Consider the following 16,890-nt stretch of genomic DNA (forward strand, 5'->3'; position numbering starts at 1 on the left):
GATGGACATGAGTCTGAGTGAACTCCGGGAGTTGGTGATGGACTGGGAGGTCTAGCGTGCTGTGATTCATGGGGTCCAAAGAGTCGGACATGACTGAGTGACTGAACTGAACTGAATGTCTTGAGTGAATTCTCTTTGCTGAAATTAGAACTGAATTGTCTACTGACCTGACCACCCCTGGGGCTACTGGGTGATGGAATAGTTAGTAAGACTAGTGTTTTGCAGCTCTCACTGCCTTACTTCACAGAGAACTGGGCTATGAAGGCATGGGCACTATAGTTGAGAGGTGGGGAAGGGTAGAAATAAAGTATTTAAGACTCCATGGTATTTTCAATGGTAGGCAAGTCCCTAGCAGACAAAGTAGAGGATTTATTGGGCAAAGTGTGAGGATAGGGAGGCAAATACACCACTGTGAAGGTGAAAAAGACAGAAAGATGGAAACATGTAGGAATCAGGATGAGAGATGTCAAAGACAAATTTACCATCCTCACAGTTTTGCTTCAATCAGATTTGTCCACTAAGTAGTAAACCCACTGATTGCTCCAATGGGCCCATCAGAACTCTATTGGAGTAGAATTTTTCCATGGGAGTGGGGAAGGAGGAGGGGGTAGATAGCTGATACAAAGACTGTGAAGTCATTTACTCCTATCTTATCTAGGTGTCTGTTGAATGCTTCTTTAAGTGGTTTGAGACAATCCTTGGTCTTAAAACCAATGAAAATGAGTTGAAAGCTAAAAATACTCACCTATTTTGCTGAGGAACTGGTTGGATTAATTAGGTTCTCTATCTGTCATTTCTAGTTCAGGGGTATTTGATTTTTTTTTTTTTAAACCAAGCTACATTTTAATAAGTGAGCAGTTAATAGCATGAGACCAGCAAGCTGCCATAAACTCCCTGTAATTTCTTTGGTTCTTTGCAATGTTCTTTTACTATGTGCACGCATACTCAGTTGTATCTGACTCTGCAACCCCATGGACTGTAGCCTCCTAGTCTCTTCTGTCCATGGAATTTTCCAGGAAAAAATACTGGAGTGAGTTGCCATTTCCTCCTCCAGGGGATCCTCCTGACCCAGGAATCTAACCTGTGTCTCCAGCGTTGGCAGGCAGATTCTTTACCATTGAACCAGCTGGGAAACGGAAGCCCTGATTTCCTGGACAAAATGTGCTCTAAGTCATCAAAAAAAAAAAGAAAAGAAGAAAAAAGCCAGAAAATAGCTAAGGACTTAATTATTTTTCTTCCTTCCTCTTGGTGTTCAATCTTGTTCTCAAAGCAAATTTTTAAAGTTTTTTTTTTTTTAATTATTAACTTTACATCTTAATCTTTGTGATGACAGAGATTTTGGTATGTTTTGTTCACTTGTTATCCCTAGTGCCTAGAGTTGAGAAGACACTCAATAATTACACTTTGAATGAATCAGTGAATGAACACAAGAATTATATAAGTAAATACCACTTTAGTACCAATAGATTAAAAAGTGCTAAGCTAAGATCACACTGTAGGTCTAGGGTAGATACGTCAAGCTACAACTTTGAGCAGTATGATAAGGACACTCTAAAAAATGGTATGACAGCACTGGGACTTCCCTGGTGGGCCAGTGGCTAAGACTCCATGCTCCCAATGCAGAAAGCCTGGGTTCAAGCCTTGGTTGTTGAACTAGATCCCACACTAAACAACTAATAGAATGAAGGCACTTGTTGGTGTTTTTTAGTCTATAAGTCCTGTCTGACTCTTTTGGGACCCCATGGATTGTAACCTGCCAGGCTTCCCCTTCTGTAGGATTTTCTAGGCATGAATACTGGAGTGGCTTACCATTTCCTACTCCAAGGGATCTTCCTGACCCAGGGATCGAACACTTGTGTCCTACATTGGCAGGCGGATTCTTCACCACTGAGCCACCAGGGAAGCCCATGAAAGCACTTAGTTGAGTTTTAAAATCGCTAATTTTAAATAAAAAAAAATCTATGGAAGCACTTCAAAATACTGATATTATATAAATATAAGATTAATACAATTTTACACATGTATGACTTGCAATCTGATTGGTTTTTTAAAATTTTGGAATCAATTTTTATGACTGAAGTCACCATACCTTGACCAAAGGTGCCAAATGACATTTTTGAGTCTGTGTTAAAAGTATGACATTCTCACAAATGTCTAGCAATCTAAATGCTTCCTAAACAGGCAGAAGGTCAGTCAGTGTGATAACCTAAAGGGAGACTTCTGCTTCTTGAGAGCCCACTGACTAGAAAATCAACAGGTGCGGAGTCAGTCTCATTAAAATGTCTGCTGCTGCTGCTGCTAAGTCACTTCAGTCGTGTCCGACTCTGTGCGACCCCATAGACGGCAGCCCACTAGGCTCCCCTGTCCCTGGGATTCTCCAGGCAAGAACACTGGAGTGGGTTGCCATTTCCTTCTCCAATGCATGAAAGTGAAAAGTGAAAGTGAAGTCGCTCAGTCGTGTCCGACCCTCAGCAACCCCATGGACTGCAGCCTTCCAGGCTCCTCCGTCCATGGGATTTTCCAGGCAGGAGTGCTGGAGTGGGGTGCCATTGCCTTCTCCGCATTAAAATGTCTGGGATGTGCCATTTGGCCATTTGCAGGAATTCAGCAGTCCAAGTGAGAGCTGCGTAGGTAAAAAATGTAAAGTCCACACAAGAAAGCCTCATTTGAATGCTTTGCTCATTGGGAAAAGGAGAAGTCCCTAGAATTGTCCAACTTCCACAACAAAACAAAGCTTACTAAATTCCCATCACCAGAGGAGACTCTTTGCTGAGCTATCTACAGATTTTCCAGGTATAAAACTGAAGTGAAAAAAAGGTCATCAGATAGGTTGGTGGATCGGCTGTGATCACTACAAAGAGACTTGAAATACCTGGGGAAAGCAAAATTGTCTAGAGATAAAGATGGCCTGGTTTGTGTGTCTCTAATTACAATGATTCTTTAAAAAAAATTAAATCCATTCATTAAATGTGGATAAATCCTTGAATCCTGCCATATCCGGTCCTCGAAGCGCCAAACGCTTCATATAGGGACAGCTGTGGGGTGAATTAGTTGCTCTAAGCTTTGGGGCTGCTTCCAACTTCGCTATTTGCTCAAGCCCTACAGGTCAAGGAAAGAAGTGATGTAATGCACTTAGCTGGGCCATTTTAATTACAATGGAATGGAGTGGGGGCGGAGCTACAGGCGGTGACAAGTTTGGCGCATGACTTGCCTAGGGATGCAGGAAACAAAAACACCAGCAACCATTGGCTGCGTCCACTTCCGACCTCTGTCTCTAGCTCCAAGTCTGGAAGCTTGAAACACATTTCTTGGGAAGAGGGGTGGCGCCAGCTTACAGATCATCAACCATAAACACACACACACGGCGCGCGCGCACACACGCCCCACGGAGGCTGGCAGCGTCCTCGCTGCTGGGATGGGCGTGGGGCCGAGTGCTCGCCACCCGGTCCCCAGAAGGTTCGCCCGAAGCCAGCTGCAGCGGCCTGGTTCGGCTCGCAGGGCCCGCGGAGATCTCGCGTCCGCAGAAGCTGGTGTCGCCAGGGCTCGCTCCTAGCGAGCCGCGCAGTCGTCATTCATTCGCAGTGTCCGGAGCGTCCTTCCAGCCGGGAGCTGGGCTTCGCCGAGGGTGCGAGCGGCCCACAGGCGGAGTGTTCTCGCGCCGTGCCCTGGAGGGCTCTGAGCGGCTGGAGACGCAGGCGGCCGGGACCCTGGGTGGGCGCTGCGGGAGCAGCCGCACCCCAGCCCAGCTCCGCCCGACCCGCGGGGCAGGATCAGCGCCAGTCGCCCGCAGCCCTGCCAGCAGCCGAGCCGGATCCCGCGGCTGAGATACACCACTTCCTCCTCCTCCCGCTCTCCTTCCCCCTCCTCTCGCTCCTCCCGCTGCCGTGGGCCCCGACCCGGCGGCGGAGCTAAGGGGCCCGGGAGTCTGCGGCCGCGGGCTCGCGGGAGGCGGCGGCGCCGCGGAGAGGATGCTGCTCGCGGCGCCCGAGTCCTCGCCGTCCTCCCGGGCCGCCCGCGGGGGCTTCGCTGTGGCCCGGGCCCCGCGGGCCGCCCCCTGGTGAAATCGCTCTCCGCCGCCGCACCTAGCTGGCGGGCAGGCGGGCGGGCGCGCGTGTGCCCGGGGCTGCGCGCCGGTGCGTGCCGGACCCGACCCGCCGCCCCATTGTAAGGGAGCCCGCGGCGCCAGGGAACATGTGGGTGAACCCCGAAGAGGTGCTGCTGGCCAACGCGCTGTGGATCACCGAGAGAGCCAACCCTTACTTCATCCTGCAGCGGAGGAAGGGGCACTCGGGCGATGGAGGCGGCGGCGGCGGACTGGCGGGTAAGGACCTGCGGGTGGGGGCCGGGAGCTCTGCGGCGCCGCCCGCGGTCCTGGGCTGCGGGCACCCGAGACGCCGCCCTGTCCCTAGGGGTTGGGCCGCCCGCCCCGCTTTGCTGCGTGGAAAACATCAGGAGATGTCATATTCAGACTGAATGAGGTGCTTTTTTGCTAATCCTGTCGGGCGACGGGGCCCTTCGTGTACCGGGCGCCCCGTAAGTGGGTGATGTTGATGGGAATGGAGATGAGAGAGTCTGGGGTGAGGGGAGCATCAGTGCTTAGGAACTGAATGCTGTACTTCCCGTATGGGCAAGAGAGGGGAAGGACAGTTAATTTTTGCTTCATTCTCTTTACTGGTAATGGCAGGATCAGGTATAAAATGCTCTTTTGTTTCCAGGGAAGCAATCAGTAAAGAGCTGGTGTGGTCATTTCCTATGTTAGTTATGACTGAAGAGAAAAGGAAAAAGGAAGGAAAAAGGAATATTGTTTTTGTTACACCTAATTGGGCATAATGAAGCAAGTTATCTGGTTATAAAGTAATTAGAAGTGTAACTGCATTTTAACTGTTTTAACTTAATCACTTCCGCAAACCCCCTCACGAGGTATTTGTTATTGTGACTAGTACTAAAACCATGCCATCTAATTCCAGTTTGTAAAACCAGACCCCTACCCTCTATCCCAAGAGATATCAGAAAGGTCTCCCTTTACTAACTAGTTTGGGTGGCGGGAGATGACAGATAATCTTGAACTCATACTGTACTAGAGAAATCGGACCCTTCCCTCTGTCTCTTGGTTAGAATGAACAGAATAAGGATATTTTTTACAATGAAGAAGTTAGCAGAAGAAACAGGACCGTGATTGCAGAAAAGAGATGAACCTTGATCTCTTCAGAGTTCAGAATACATCCCCCACTTGGAGCTTGTAAATTGTTGCTTTCCAAAATGCCTTGCTATAAACTAAAAATTCTTGACATAGTATGTATTTAGTTGTGATTCTAATGTATGAACTGGTTTTCTCAAGGCTGAAGTTCAAGGGTCACACTGGACCATAGCTACTGGTTTGAAAGGTCTTGCTAGTGCATCAGATCACCTCTAGGTAATCTGATTTTCGGGCACTTTTTCTGGGGAATCTGCAGAGCTCCATATTGTGTTCCAGAAATTCTGACTAGTGTCCTAGAATCAGAATTTTCCAGTTCATTTTGTAGAACTTGTTTAACAATATGTATTAATATGAAACTTGCATATTTAATATTGGTATCAGCCCAGATTGTCCTTAAAGTCTAAAGCAGCAATGTAGATAGTATATGTTATTAACAACATCTCCAGCCTGGAGATAACCCTTCTCACACCATGAACTACTGAGTATTTATTTTCTAGAGTTATTTGCAATAGGTTATAAAAAATAAGATGCAAAGTCTATCTTTTCTTTAAGAGTTTGTTTTTGATGTGGACCATTTGAAAAATCTTTATTAGATTTGTTGCAGTATTGTTTTTGTTTTATGTTTTGGTGTTTTGGCCTCAAGGCTTGTGGGGTCTTAGCTCCCCTATCAAGGATTGGAAGGCAAAGTCCCAATCATTGGGCCACCAGGGAAGTCCCTAAATCTTTTTCTAGTTAACATTTTTACTGTGTTCCCACTAACTCTTGGAGCTACAATTAACTGCAGTCCACTTGGACTCTCATCATTGATGACTTATTACAGATAGATAAACTTAACTTCTTAATTGAGAAATTATACCTGTTAATAGTTATTGTTAGAATAATTGAAATCAGTAAAAATATTCCTGTCAATAAAGGTTATTTTCAACCAATATAGGAAAAATGTTTCCCCAGATAAATTGGTGCCACATCAAATGAAGCAAGGACATTTTAGAAATTCTTGTACAATGCATAGTATTCCATTTCTAATGTGGACTCATTCATGCATTTATTAACTCACCATATCATTTAAAACATCGGTTAGTCACTTCTGAAGTACCAGTGTCATGAAGCTCAGAGCCTATTGGGAGAAGACAGATGCTGAGAAAATTGTCCTATAAATTAATATAAAATCGCCACTGTCTCAGCAGAAAACAATCTAACCTAGTTCAAACGAAGAGAGTTTAGTGAAAAGGCAACTTGGATGGAGGCAGGGTTAGCAGAACCAGTGAAAGGTACAGAGAAGGTGGCAGGAATGATGCTGCCGGAGACCAAGTGAGCCCAAGCCAGGCAGGAACAGTTAGGGCCTCCAGAGGAGCTGCCAGCCCCAAGGACAGAGACCCCAGCAAAAAGGGGCGTGGAGGACATGCCCAGCTTCTTTCTTCTCCCTGCCTCCAAGTTTCTGCCCTTGCCTGTCATCTGTGGGACCCAATAGAAACTGGCTGGATGGGCTGTCCTGGTGATCTAGGATCAGGACTCAGCCTCCCAGGGATGGATCGGGGAGATAGGTGCAAACTGAGAATGACCAGCACTGAAGTCCAAGCAGAGGAATACCATGTTGGTTACCCCTTTCCTAGTGGGAGTGGGAGGAAGGAAAGGTTCCCTCTAGAAATGACACTGGAGCTGAGAACTGAAGAAAGAAAATCAGCCTGTGAGGAGAGGAAGGAAGAGCAAGTGTTGGGTATCAGTTATCGGAGATTTTCTGGAAGATCTCAGGACCCTTATGTAATGTGCATTATCTGGAGCAGTGCTGATCAAATGCATGATGGGTGAGTAGGCAACCTGAACTAGTCAGAAGTGCTCAGTGGTCCAGGGTGCTTGGTAAGATGTTAGCACCAAAGCTAAAACAATGGGCCACAGTGAGGATACTCCCCTTCCCCCTTAAGAGTATTCTCTTTTTGATTCCAAACAGTATACATAGGTATTGACATAATGAGATTTTTTTTTAGATTGTAGATGCATTTGATTTATTAATCCCCTTTAACTGAAATTTCATACACATATATGCACAAAATAGAGATGCAGAGTGCAATGACTTATCCAAGTAACATCTTGTAACCAACACCAGTATAAAAACTGAATTCCCCCACGTGGCCTTCTGCCAATCACTGCTCATCATCGACCGAAGGTGAAAAAACAAACGAACAAAAAATCTATCTTGATGTTTTTTTGGTAAACACTTCTTCATTTTTCTTTATAGTTTTTGTGACCAAGAGCCTATCTCTAAATACAGTGTTTTGGTTTTGCTTGTCTTTTTTTGATCAAGGAATGAATGGCATCATGGATTATGTATTGACATGTGTCTAGATTCTTTGTGACTGGAATTCATTTCCCCATGCTGTGTGGAAAACTGTTAGCCAAATTTATCAACTGTTCTTGATAAATTTGTTGTTGGATGGTTATTTGGGGTCTGTGGATAAGGTGGCTGTTGTCATTCTGCTGCACAACAGGCCAGTTAACCAAGAGACGAGGTGTTGAGGCAAGGAAAACAACCTTATTCAGAAACGTGGCTGAAGGACAAGATGGCAGACTAATGTCTCAAGATAAACATCTGAGTGGGGTCTGGAATCCAGTTCTTTTATGGGACAGAAAAGGGGAGGAGTTGAGGAGTTAAATACTATTGTCTGGAATGGCCAACCTTAGGGAGGGGATGTGTTAATCTCTTTAAGGCAGAGCCACAGGGCTCCCTGAGGCAGGTCATTATGTATGATTATAATGACAAAAGCAATGAAAAGCAAAGAGCCAGATCCATCATGGGGTCCTAAATGGCTCTTCCTTGGAGCAATTCTTATTTGTGTTTTTGGGGGCCTGTGGACGTGCACTCAGGGAAGGAATTGTCAGCTTGTAGGTTGTATGCCTCATCAATTTTAATAGATAATACCAAACTGTTTTCCAAAGTAGTTGTACCAATATACTCCCACCCGCGGCAAATGGGAATTTCCCTTGCTCCTTATCTTTGCCAACATTGTCAGTCTTTGTAATTTTAGCCTCTTTTTGGTGGTTTTTCGTATTGTGGAGTTAATTTGCTTTTTCCTTACTGATGAGATTGAGCACCTTCTCGTCTTGTGACATGATTGTTCAGGTCTCTTGACCACTTTGTAATTGGGTTGTTTGGGTTTTTTCTTACTGATTTGTAGGTATTTTAAAATATATTCTGAATGTGAGCTCATTGTTGGCTGTACATGTGGCACAGTCTTCATTCAGTTGCTTGCCTATTCACCCTTAAGGATGAAAAGAGGTTCTTAATTTTAAAAATCCAAGTCCTTAATAGTCTTTTTTTCTCTATGGTTAGTGTTTTATTACATCCTGTTCAATAAGTCTTTTCTTACCTGAGGTTATGAACATAGACTTCTATGTTATCTTCTAGAACTTTTGGGGATTTTTTTGTTTTTTCTTTTCTGGCTGTACTATGCGGCATGGGGAACTTCCCCAACCAGGACTCAAACCTTCATCCCTTGCGGTGGAAGCACAAAGCACAGAATTTTAATGAGTGGGTAACTAGGGAAGTCAAAGACTTTTCAGTTTTAACCTCCCCAATTTTTATTTACCCCCAAATTTATTCACTGGGAATTAATTTTTGCATATTGTGTGAGATAGGGTTAAAGTTTTAATTTAAAAAGTATTTATGGACATCCAGTTGCCCCAGCATGATTTACTGCTAAGTCCATTCTGTTCTCATTCCGTTCTTACAAGATAGCCCCTGTGGGGCTACCGTGTTTGTAAATCAAGTGCTCCAATATGTGTTTGGGCTCTCTAGTCCATTTCTTTTGTTTGTAAGAATATTTTTGCACCAATAGCACACTGCAGTTTTATAACAGGAGTTTATATTCATTAGACCAAGTCCTCTTATCTTGTTCTTTAAGAGTTTCTTGGCTATTCTCTTTCACATTTACAGAACATTTTGGAATCAGCTACTAAGTTCCACCAAAACAGAACAACAGCAACAACAAAAATTTACACTGTTGTGATCTTGATTGAGATTGCGTTGTTTATAAATAAGTGGGCAAAATTAATATCTTTATAATGTTGAATCTTCTGGTCCATGAACATGGTATTTTCCTCTATTTAGATCTTTCAAAATTTCTTTCCAAGATATTTCATAGTTTTCTCTAAAGGTCTTTCACATCTTAGATTTATTACTAGATATTTTATAGTCTGCTGTATATTGTTTCTTTAAAAATTTTTTTCTAAGTTCTTTGCTAATATATATATTTATTATATTTGCTAATGTATATATAAATATATATATATTTTAATTGACTTTGTATCCAGAACCTAGCTAATTTATGAAGTTAATGCTAGTTACTTATATATATATGTATGTAGGAAATGGCAACCCACTTCAGTATTCTTGCCTGGAAAATCCCACGGACAGGAGAGCCTGGTGGGCTACAGTCCATGGGTTTGCCAAGAGTTGGATACGACTGAGCGACTAAACACACGTGCATATATATATTCTTTTCAGATTATTTTCCCTTATAGATTATTACAAGATATTGAGTATAGTTCCCTGTGTTATACAGTAGGTCCTTGTTGATTATTTATTTTATATTTGCTGCTGCTGCTAAGTCACTTCAGTCGTGTCCAACTCTGTGCGACCCCATAGACGGCAGCCCACCAGGCTCCCCTGTCCCTGGGATTCTCCAGGCAAGAACACTAGAGTGGGTTGCCATTTCCTTCTCCAATGCATGAAAGTGAAAAGTGAAAGTGAAGTCACTCAGTCGTGTCCGACTCTTCGAGACCCCACGGATTGCAGCCCACCAGGCTCCTCTGCCCATGGGATTTTCCAGGCAAGAGTACTGGAGTGGGGTGCCATTGCCTTCTCCAATTTTATATTTAGTAGTGTGTATATGTTAATCCCAAACTGCCCCCCGCCTGTCCCTTTAGTAACCATAAGTTAGTTTTTGCTGTGAGTCTATTTCTGCTTTGTAAATAAGTTCATTGGTGTCGTTTTGGGGGATTCCGCATATACGTGATGTCATGTGGTATTTTTCTTTCTCTGTCTTCACAGAGTGGGATAACTTGTGCATACATCCATGTTGCTGCAATTGGAATTATTTCATTCTTTTTTGTGGTTTAGTAATATTCCGTGGTGTATGTATATCACATCTTGTTTGTTCATTCATCTGTCAGAGGACATTTAGGTTGCTTCCATGTTTGGGCTATTGTAACTAGTGCTGCAATGAACACTGGGGTGCGTGTATCTTTTCAAATTATAGTTTTCTCTGGATATATGCCCAAGAGTGGTTTTGCTGGATCGTATGGTAACTCTTTTTTATTTATTTAAAGAATCTCTGTACTGTTTTTCATAATTTTACATCATTTTTTTCTTTTCATTCAAAAGGAGTTCTTATCCTTAGTTTGCCATAAGTTTTTAATTATATATGGATGCTGAATTGTTTCAAATGCTTTTCTATATATATTAAGGTAATCATTTGATTTTTCTCTTTTATTCTGTTAGTGTGTTGACTTATTAACTGATTTTTCAGGTGTTAAATCAAACTTGCATATATAAAATAAATCCAACATGGCTATGATGTTAGTTTTTATATGTTCATTAATATCACTTGTTAATCTTTTATTTAGAGTTTTTGAATCCTAATAAGTTAGTAGAATAGTCCTATAATTTTTCTTTTTCTTAACTTCCTTGTCAAATTTTGGTATCAAATTATACTGACCTTAAAAGTAAGTTGTGGAGTTCTGGAAGATTTTGTGTGAGAGTAGTATTATTTAACCTTGACATGTTTGGCAAAACTCACAGGTGAAGTTGTCTGGCCTTGAAGTGTCCTTTTTGGGTTTGTTGAATGGTATTACAGCATTCAGATGTTTAAAACTTTTTCTTTTACTGTCAATTTTATAAGTTTATTTCTTGTAATTTTTCATCTTAGATCTTCAACTATATTGGCATAAGTTTGTTAAAGATATTCTCATGTCTTTAAATGTCTGTAGGATGTATAGTAATAGCTTCCTTTTTTATTCTTGACATTGGTTATTTGTGCCTTCTTTCTTAATCTTTCTAGGAATTTATCAATTTTGTCTTTTATAAAGAATCAACTTCTAGGCCTGTTGATCTTTTTTGTTTGCATTTATTTTCTACTTCATTAATATCTGCCATTTATTATTTTCTGTTTCCTTTGGGTATATATTGTTATTTTTCTAGTTTTTGAAAATATTAGTTAATTGATATTCAGTCTTATTTTCTAATATATACATTTTAGATAATTTTCCTTATAAGTATGGCTTTACCTGCACTGACTTCAGTGCTTTGGAATTTAGTAAGATTTGTTTTATTCCCTGCTGATAGTCAATTTTTGTAAGTGTTACATGTTGTGCTTGAGAAGAATAATGTGTTCTGCAGTTGCTGGACGATTGCTCCATTTATTCAGTTGGCCAGCTTTGCTGCTTGTGTTTGAGCTTCTCTGATGGCTCAGCTGGTAAAGAATCTGCCTGCAATGTGGGAGACTTGGGTTCGATCCCTGGGTTGGGAAGATGTCTACACTCCAGTAGTCTGGCCTGGAGAATTCCATGGACTGTATAGTCCATGGGATCTCAAAGAGTCAGACACAACTGAGCTGCTTCTGTTCAGTTCTTCTACTGTAATTATGGTTTTAGACCATTTGTCTTTGTAGTATATTTGTCTTTTAATACTTTATCTTTAGGACTGTATACATTTATAATTGTATATTTCTGGTGGATTGAACATTTTATCATTAGGGAGTGTTTGTCTATATCTCCAGAATTGCTTTTTGCTTTATCGTTATAGTTAACGAGAGATTGATTTGGCTAATCTTTGTATGGTTATCTTTTTCATATTTTTACTTTCAGCCTTTCCATAGCCATTTATTTTATATGTCTTTTATAAGTAATAGATGTTGATTTCTTTTTCTTAATCCAGTTTGAAAATCTTCACCTTAATTGGATTATATAGGCAATGTATTAATACATGTGACTTAGGTTTAAATTATCTTATTTCAGTGAGGTCACTTAGACTTGTCTGACTCTTTGTGACCCGGTGGACTACAGCACACCAGACTTCCCTGTCCATCGCCAACTCCCGGAGTTTACTCAAACTCATGTCCATTGAGTTGGTGATGCCATGCAACCGTCTCATCCTCTGTCCTTCTCTTCTGCCTTCAATCTTTCCCAGCATCAGGGTCTTTTCAAATGAGTCAGTTCTTCACATCAGATGGCCAAAGTATTAGAGTTTCAGCTTCAACATCAGTCCTTGCAATGAATATTCAGGGCTGATCTCCTTTAGGATGGAGTGGTTGGATCTCCTCACTGTCCAAGGGACTCTCAAGAGTCTTCTCCAACACCACAGTCCAAAAGCATCAATTCTTCGGCGCTCAGCTCTTTTTATAGTCCGACTCTCACATCCATACATGACTACCGGAAAAACCATGGCTTTGACTAGACAGACCTTTGTTGGTAAAGTAATGTCTCTGCTTTTTAATAAGCTGTCTGCTGCTGCTGCTGCTGCTAAGTCGCTTCAGTCATGTCCGACTCTGTGCGACACCACATGGGATTTTCCAGGCAAGAGTACTGGAGTGGGTTGCCATTGCCTTCTCCGAATAAGCTGTCTAGGTTGGTGATAACTTTTCTTCCAAGGAGCAAGCGTCTTTTAATTTCATGGCTACAGTCACCACCTGCAGTGATTAAATGCTTTCTATTTTTTCTGTCTGCTCAGTGTTCTTTTTTGCCTTCCTTCCTTGCCTTTGGTAGAATATGGGTTTTGTTTTGTTCTTTTTAAAAATTATTTATTTTTTAACTCCATCTGGTGGCATGTGAACATTTAGTTGGGGCATGTGATCTAGTTTCTTGAGTAGGGATTGAACCCATGTCCTCTGCATTGGGAGCATAGGGTCTTAGCCACTGGACCACCAGGGAAGTCCCATTTTGTTTTGTTTTATGTATTTTTTTAATGCTTACATTTTTAAGCCTCTGTTAGAAGTTTTATATTCACTTCTCTATTCTTTTAGTGGTTACTATGGAGATTATAATGCATTCTTGACTTAATGTATGTTGTTAACTGGTATTTTCATTTTATTAAACATTTTTTTAAATTGGCACTCTTAATCTTTTCCTAGATAATACAAGGACTTTGACTTCTTTCACTCCATTTAGCCCCCCCATTCTGCAATTTATATGCCATTGTTGTAATGTATTTTATTTTTTATATATTTTCAACACAAGAACATATCGTTACTACTACTTTTTAAAGTCTGTATTCAGTTAGACTTCTGCATATGTTTACCATTTTTGTTGTTCTTTCCTTTTTTTCTGTACTTTTTTTTGGAATCATTTTTATGCTGCCTGAAAAACATCCTTTACTCTTTCCCTTAGTGAGAGTCTACTGGTGACAGATTTTCTCAGTTTTTTTATAGCTGAAAATATATTCATTATGCTTTCATTCTTAAAGTACATTTCTGGTTTGAATGGTTGGCAGTTAATTCTTTAAAACTTGGTTAAGATACTGTTACATTGTCTTCTGATTTGTCTTTTCTTTTTCTGGAAAAGGAAACTATCACTCTGATGATTGCTTCCTTGTAAGAATATGTCTTTGTCTCCATCTGCTTTTATAGTTTTCTCTTTGACTTTGGTTTTCTACAGTTTTGATAGGATCCAGCTATTTGTTGATTTTTAAAAAACACTGCATGAGGTGGTAGGACTTCTTTGATCCATCGTTATTAGCTTTGTAAACTTCATCCTGGAGAAGGTGATGGCACTCTACTCCAGTACTCTTGCCTGGAAAATCCCATGGACAGAAGAGCCTGGTAGGCTGCAGTCCATGGGGTCGCTGAGGGTCGGACACGACTGAGTGACTTCACTTTCACTCTTCACTTTCATGCATCGGAGAAGGAAATGGCAACCCACTCCAGTGTTCTTGCCTGGAGAATCCCAGGGATGGGGGAAGCCTGGTGGGCTGCCATCTATGGGGTCGCACAGAGTCGGACACTACTGAAGTGACTTAGCAGCAGCAGACATCATTGTATCTTCTATGTCTTGTTACCTTCTGAATTTTATTTGGTTCATTTTGGTTATTTTCTTCTGATCTATGTTCCAATTCACTGTCTATTTAACTGCATTTAACCTGTTAAGCCTACCCATTCATTAAAGTTTCTCTGAACTGCAATATCTTAAGCCTTTGTGGTCTGTTCTGTTGCCTGTGATTTCTTCTAATTTTCATTCATGCTGTTATGCCTGGTTGCTTTTCATTATGTACTGGACATTGTACTCTTACTTTGCAGAAGTAATCTGAAATAGAAGATGGTGTAAGAGATAATTTTTTTCTTCCAGTTAGAAACCAAAATAACTATTTTTAGGTGTTGCTGTATTTCAAAAGTGAACTCTAACCTGGGAAGTTTTGCCTACTTAAGATAGGCATTTATGATTAGGTTGTAGATCTCCAAGGTCTCAACCCAAAGACAGCACCATTACTTTCCAACTTTTTGCTGGTGCTGATAGCTTTCCTTGTCTTTCCAGTCTCTAATTCTGCTAAAAAGTGAAAGTGAAAGTCTCTCAGTTGTGTCCAACTCTTTGCAGTCCCATGGATTGTAGCCCGTCAGGCTCCCCTGTCCAAGGAATTCTCCAGGCAAGAACACTGGAGTGGGTAGACATGCCCTTCCCCAGGGCATCTTCCTGAACCAGGAGTTGAACCTGAGTCTCTCTCGTTGCAGATGGATTCTTTACCATCTGAGTCACCAGGGAAGCCACTAAATTCTACTAAAAGTATATCCCGACTCTCAGCCACTCAGAAGCCCCTTTGGGAAGGAGCAAATAATAGTGCCCACCCCCACCCCCAACAAGTTGGGTTCTTGTCTCTGAGCTACTTTCCCAGGTGAAGTCTCTTTTTAATTCTTTGATATTTTTAAGCATATTTTTGTCCCATTTGTATAGCTGTCCTCAGTAGTGGGTTGTCATTCGAATTACCTTGTCTACCATTGTAAAGTGGTTGCTGCTATTATCTCCATTTTATAGAAAAGGAAAGTAAGGCATTAAAGAAACTGAGTGACTTGCCATGGATCACACAGCTAATAAGTGGGGGCCTATTTATGTCTGAATCTTTCTTTATGAGACTAACTATAGTGATATGGGTTAACTTTATTTTCCTCATTGTCCCCCTTGAGAATCTAGTAAAAGTGATTGACTCTACCTTCTGAAAAATGAAAACACTGAAAAATTTTACATGCAGTTTTAGGGGCTTCACGGATCCCAGGTGAATTAGAATATAGGTACTTCAAGATAGAGGACGTCACAAGAGATTGAGACAGTTTCTCCAAACCAAACGTGTGATATTCTCAATTTCTCATTACCCAAAATCAAAAGCTGTTCTGTCAGAAATGTGTTGAGTACTGACTGTGTTTCCAAGGCTGAAACTTTATAAAGATACAAAGGAAAAAAAAGACAAGTTTTCTTGTTGAGCCATTACTAAGCTAGTGATCAAACTGGGATGAACAGATTCAGGAGAGCTAAGAGCATAGGCATGGGGGTGATACGGGTACAGACTCAGGCTGTATCCCAATGTTTTGATCTGAGATTAGCACTAGATTATCTGGGAATTGGACTTTCTGCATCACATGGAGATCATCACAGCTAGGGGAACGTACCATTTGACAAAGGAAGGCGATTAAGAAGCAGTAAACAGAATCTGCCTGCAACACAGGAGACCCAGGTTTGATCCTTGGGTCGGGAAGATCCCCTGGAGAAGGGAGTGGTAACTCACTCCAGTATTCTTGGAGTGAGAATTCCATGGTCTGAGGAGGCTTGCAGACTACAGTCCATGGGGTCACCAAGAGCCTGACACGACTGAGCGACCAACACTTTCACGTTCAAACATGGAAAAAGCTCCCCCTTCCCTGCTTAAAGGTAGGAAATAAATTTTTGCTAGAAATAGACTCTATCAGCCCAGAGCCAGCACCAGAGGACTCTGCAAATAAACCTTATTGAACTAACACTTATCTTCCTCGTTAAAGAGTATACGGATTAGCTAGCCCTAGTGCAATTATACCCCTAGTTCAGATCCCTGTGTCTTGCCAATTCTTCACAAATGTATTGTTTCTTTGTCTAAAAGGTATAAGAGCTTCCTCCTCTGGCCCCTTCTTTGGATCTTCATTCTCTTGTGTAGGTTCTCATGTACATGTACAAATTCAATACAATTTGCATGGTTTTCCCCTCGTAGTCTGTCAGCTTTAATTTTTAGACCCAGCCAGGGACTCAAAGAGGGTGGAGGAAAACTTCCTCCCTAGTCAAAGAACTCACAGTAGTGAAGGAGAGATAACAAAGCAGATGTTCTAGAAGCCCTCGCTAGTTAATGGGTACCTATTTTGGGGGTAAACATACTCATCTTGCCAATTTGTAAGTATTGGCAAAGTTGCTCCTTGTTGCACTTAGCAGTTCACATTTTTTCTTGTAGATTAATTAGATATAAAAGGCACTAAAGTGTGTTGGTGCCTAATGGAGCCTGATGTGACTGTGTGTTGGGGTGGGCAGTGGTCTATAGCTGTGTATGCAGTGGCTCAGTCACTTACTTAATAAGTAAGTGCTTCTGGCAAGAAGCATGGTTAGACAAAAGCAGATGTTGCTTGCTTGTTCCATGAATTCCTCCCCCTCTGCTTATCACTTCTAGAGAATTTTGTCCAAGAATGATTTAGTCACCT

General features: G+C 41.6%; 1 protein-coding gene across 1 annotated transcript in view; it reads left to right on the forward strand.

Annotated features, from left to right (window-relative positions):
• Positions 1–3,213: 3,213 nt before the first annotated feature.
• The window catches only part of TBC1D9 (TBC1 domain family member 9), a 129,064-nt gene continuing 115,387 nt past the window's right edge, over positions 3,214–16,890 (forward strand). The window contains exon 1 of the mRNA XM_061384130.1: positions 3,214–4,321. Coding sequence (XP_061240114.1) covers positions 4,192–4,321 — 130 coding nt within the window. The 5' untranslated portion in view covers positions 3,214–4,191. The remainder of the gene's footprint in view (positions 4,322–16,890) is intronic.

Source organism: Bos javanicus, chromosome 17 (genome assembly GCF_032452875.1).
Source record: "Bos javanicus breed banteng chromosome 17, ARS-OSU_banteng_1.0, whole genome shotgun sequence".
NCBI lineage: Eukaryota > Metazoa > Chordata > Mammalia > Artiodactyla > Bovidae > Bos > Bos javanicus.